At 42.4% G+C, this 4,372-nt stretch overlaps 1 protein-coding gene and 1 long non-coding RNA gene across 2 annotated transcripts in view; one reads left to right on the top strand and one right to left on the bottom strand.

The window, feature by feature from the left end:
• Positions 1-1,736, bottom strand: part of LOC112487474 (uncharacterized) — a 3,200-nt gene extending 1,464 nt beyond the window's left edge. Inside the window, exon 1 of the long non-coding RNA XR_003050573.1 lies at positions 1,667-1,736. This is a non-coding gene — a long non-coding RNA (uncharacterized LOC112487474). The remainder of the gene's footprint in view (positions 1-1,666) is intronic.
• The window catches only part of LOC103383159 (putative tRNA pseudouridine synthase Pus10), a 4,761-nt gene extending 2,981 nt beyond the window's left edge, over positions 1-1,780 (top strand). The window contains exons 2-7 of the mRNA XM_008316192.3: positions 8-146; positions 283-338; positions 428-545; positions 756-898; positions 980-1,079; positions 1,184-1,780. Of these exons, the coding sequence (XP_008314414.1) occupies positions 84-146; positions 283-338; positions 428-545; positions 756-898; positions 980-1,079; positions 1,184-1,222 (519 nt within the window). The 5' untranslated portion in view covers positions 8-83 and the 3' untranslated portion in view covers positions 1,223-1,780. The remainder of the gene's footprint in view (positions 1-7; positions 147-282; positions 339-427; positions 546-755; positions 899-979; positions 1,080-1,183) is intronic.
• The last annotated feature ends 2,592 nt before the right edge of the window (positions 1,781-4,372 follow it).

Here is a 4,372-nt window from a genome sequence, read left to right as displayed (position 1 = left end):
TGTTTGGGTCTTTGTTTACACCAGTCTGAGTAAGTCACCGTCGTGTTTGTCTGCGTGACACCTGCACAGGTCGACCGTTTGCCATGGAGCTGCTGAATCCTCACAGAGCCAGACTGAACGTCCAGGACATGAAGCAGCTGCAGGAGGTTTGACTCGGACTGTTTTTACACTATGTGTTGGAAAAGGCTGTTCAGTTGTTCAGTTATGGGAGCTACGTTTGCTAAAGTTGACTTTGTACATTCTAACAAAACCACAAATTAAAAAGCTACAAACTGTTTCCAGAGCATCAACGTGTCGTCAGACAAAATCAGAGTAAGGGACCTTCAGATTGTTTCCAGGTGAGAACCGTGGCACTGTCGCAATGATTATAATGTGAAAAGGGGAAAATTAAACATCTGTGTTTGTTTGTTTGTTTGTTAAACCTCAGAGAGGCGATGGGTCGGATGAAGGAAGGCGAGGAGGAAAAGACCAAAACCTACACTGCTCTAATCTGGACGAGGAAACCTATCAAGAAAGAAGACATTGCCTTCATTAGTGACATTAAGGTGGTCTTACACACACACACACACAAACTAAATGACGCTAATTAAAGTCCACCAAGTGAGAAAGTTACTCAGTAAAAGGAAAAGTAAAAAATGTTCTTCCTGAAAATGACCCCACGTCTTGAACACAGACCCTCGCCGTGTTTTTACACAGGAAGAAAGAAGGGATTTAAAAATAGAAAGTTCATCCTCTTGTCTGCTGCTGTGCTTCAGGAGCTGACCCTTGATCAGAAGACTCCTCTGAGGGTTTTGCACCGACGCGCGTTGGCCGTCCGCCAGCGTGTGGTCCACAGTATGAACACCCGTTTCCTGGACGCCCATCACTTCCACCTGGAGCTGAAGACTCAAGCTGGGACGTATCCTTAGGTCTGAGACATCCGGTAGAATAAATCTGTTACAGTCCCGTGTGTTGGTGGAGCCTTAACCTGGGTCGACAGGTACGTCAAAGAGTTCGTTCACGGAGACTTTGGACGCACCAAACCCAACCTGTGTGACCTGCTGAAGATGGACACTGACATCCTGGAGCTGGACGTGGAGGTTTGACAAACGTTCAGAGGACAAAATCTCACTAAGTCAGTTTTTATCTACCTTTTCACGTACTCTCGTCCACTGTTACATTTTTTCCCCCCATTTCCTCTCAGTCTGTAGATGTGGACTGGCCGCCTTCTATCCAAGAGTGAGAGCTGCTGCTGCTGCTTCCACCTCCACCACCTCAGCCTGGACCAGAAGTTCTGCCCTGACAAGGACGGAGGAGGTTCCTTATGTTGACGTGATCATGGAAAACTCCCAGACCAAACTGCTGCTGATTTGATCAGGACGCTACAGATCAAACACTTCTCGTTACCTTCCCCTTTTTGCTTAGAAGCAAAATAAGTCCTCGATTTGTCTCACAGAGGGACATCTTCTGTCATGTTTCGTCCACTCTGGATTGTGAACTAAATACGTTTTAAAGAATTGAAAAAGACACTTGTTTTTTTCCTCGTCATTTCACAGATGAAATACTAGGTCAGTTCAACAGTTTGGTTCCTATTGTCCGACTTTCCTCCTGGTCGTGTTTTCATTCTGGACTGCAGGCAGGCCAGTGATGAGGCCTGTTGGGAACAACAGTGGTGAGAAGACACTACCTGTTCCACAAACCTCTGGGTTATCCTCAGTTCCTGTCAGTGGTCTCCACATGTGTATCTACTGTACAGGTGAATCTGTTAAATGCAAACAAAAATAAAATATTTGGTATTTTCCAGGCTGTTTCCTTTCTGTCATTACAGAAAAAGTAACAAAAACAAATTAACAAAGGTCCAACATGACAGACACAAAAAAGCAAATGTCTCAGTTAAGTTCCCTTTTCCCCCAAGGAATAAATTTATTTCAAATTATTTCAAATAATAAAAACAGCGGCTGATTAACATGTAATGACCACATATAGAGTGAACAAGGTGAGAAAAAAACCCAGGACCGAAGAGTCGTCTCCTTCATCATCATCATCATCACGATTCCTGACAACATGGACTTTTTCCATTGTTGGCAAAGTGTCACGAGTCCAAACTGCTCTGACTCATCATCATCATCATCATCTTTCCTATATTACAGCATTTTTACAACACAAAAATAGATCATTAACTATGATTACCATACTCCATTGTGTAAATATACAATATTTATTGCATTTTCAAATAGACTCCTTTCTTATTTACTTCGTCATCATCTTCCCCCTAAGAGAAAAAAAATAAAAAATAAAAAGCACCAGTACCTATAAGAGTGACAACAGATTAGTGTAAGGCAAAGACCAGCAGGAGGCGCTGCATCACTGAGAATGAAGTATGAGAGTTAGTGAAGCCTTTGAAAGGAAGGGTGTAGTAAACCACCTCCACCTGCTTTAAACGTTATCTGGCACTTAGTGTTCCTCTTTTATTTGGTTAGCTGCTACCAGCTACAATCTGTACAAACTGCATAGCAATTCAACAACACGTCATCTCCCTCTGAACACACACACACACTCACACACACACCAACACCCGCAAACACACACACACAGTCGCTCCAGCTTCTATATTCCCAGCAGCAGCAGCAACAGAAGACAAAAACATAGATTCACCACATGGTCCGTATTTAACAGCTAATCTGAAGAAAAACAAAAAACAAAAAAACAAATGTCAGAATATAATCCTAAAAACGTCAGATTATGGACCAATCGAACGTAATCCAGGGTTTGGCCACAAGGGTATTTGGATAGAGATGTAACCCAACACCTCAGGGACAATATGGACTGGGCCTGTGCCCGTCTGATGACCATCTGATGACCGTCTGATGACCGTCTGATGACCGTCTGATGACCATCTGATGACCCGTTAACGTCATATGATGACCGTCTGATGACCATCTGATGACCATCTGATGACCATCTGATGACCGTCTGATGACCCGTTAACGTCATTGTCCAATACTGGTCAGCGTCAGTGGATCTTTTTTTTTAAGTGTGGTTGTGGGCGGTGCTGATGTAGGAGCAGAATCTACACATGAAACATGACAGAGTCTCAGTAAAAACAGGCAACTCATTTGGCTCAGCTTTGTCTGCACACGTCTGTGATATGAGATTACAACAGGTTCGCTGCTGCTGCGTGTGTGTGTGTGTGTGTGTCTGTAGAAACCTCGTGCCGCTCCACAGAACCATCACCAAACTGTCAGACAAAGCCAACAGTCCAACAATCAGATGAGGAAGCAACAGGTGTGTTAAGGTGTTGTAGTCACCCGTCACCTCAGTTTGACTGTGTCTGCATCTCCAACAACCACGCTTAAAAAAAAAAACAAAAAAAAAAACCGTAATCACCAAAAAGACTGATTCAGCTTTTGAAGAGACTGAACAAATCACTTCTTGGTCTTTGTTCCCTGAAAGTGAAGGGGAATCTCAATTTGTCAAGTGCATTATAAAAAATGTTGTGCACAAACACAAACTTGTTGCAGCAGTAAAGCTGATGGTGCAACATCTCGTAGTGATAGAAAATAATACAAATAATAATAATAATAATTAAAAAAAAGAAAAACATTAAAAAGGAAAAGATACAAAAAGACTATCACGGAATGGTTCCTGTCAGTGAAAATAAAACTGTTCCACATTCATGATGAACAAGAAAAAAAAAAAAAAGAAAAAAAGAAAGAGTGGAATATATATTTATATGTGTGTATAGGAAATTTAAAAAAAAAAAAAATCTCTCTGCCCTTCATTAGTCTCTGGCTTTTGGCACAATGAGACAGAGATGAGTTAAACACCCCTCCACCTGGCACTGGAATGACTGAAAACAAAGTTAAATTTAAGAAAATACAAATAGTCCCACAGTCACGGCATCATCATCATCATCATCATCATCGTCATCGTTGTCATAATTCAGTGGGAACAAAGGTCCATTTTCCTGCACTTTTCCTACACCCACGTGAACTTTGACCCCAACAATAATCAGGCTGTTATTCAGAGGAGCCAAAACAAACAAACAAAAATCACTGTTATTATTATGAATATGTATTAAAAGAAGAAAAAAAAAGAAGCAGAGATGGAGAAGAGTTTTCAGTTTGGTCCTGACATGTCAGAGAAGAGAAGCTTCTACGTCCAGTCAGCTGAGAAGACGTCCACACAGTCACCGCCCCGGCCAAGTGCGTCTGTGTTTGTGAGGAAGTGACGGTGGAGTGGTTGGAGCGGAGCCCGTCAGCTCTTTTGGCCACTGTGCTTCCAGCTGCTGGTTTGCTCAAAATGTGTGTTTCTTTTACCAGAGTGTGTGTATGTGTGTATGTGTGTGTGTGTGTGTGATTCCATCCCTGTCCCCCCCCCCCCTCCCTTTTCT

The sequence above is a fragment of the Cynoglossus semilaevis genome, chromosome 9 (genome assembly GCF_000523025.1).
Source record: "Cynoglossus semilaevis isolate Cse_v1.0 chromosome 9, Cse_v1.0, whole genome shotgun sequence".
NCBI classification, from domain to species: domain Eukaryota; kingdom Metazoa; phylum Chordata; class Actinopteri; order Pleuronectiformes; family Cynoglossidae; genus Cynoglossus; species Cynoglossus semilaevis.
This window is presented reverse-complemented; position numbering and strand designations above follow the sequence as displayed.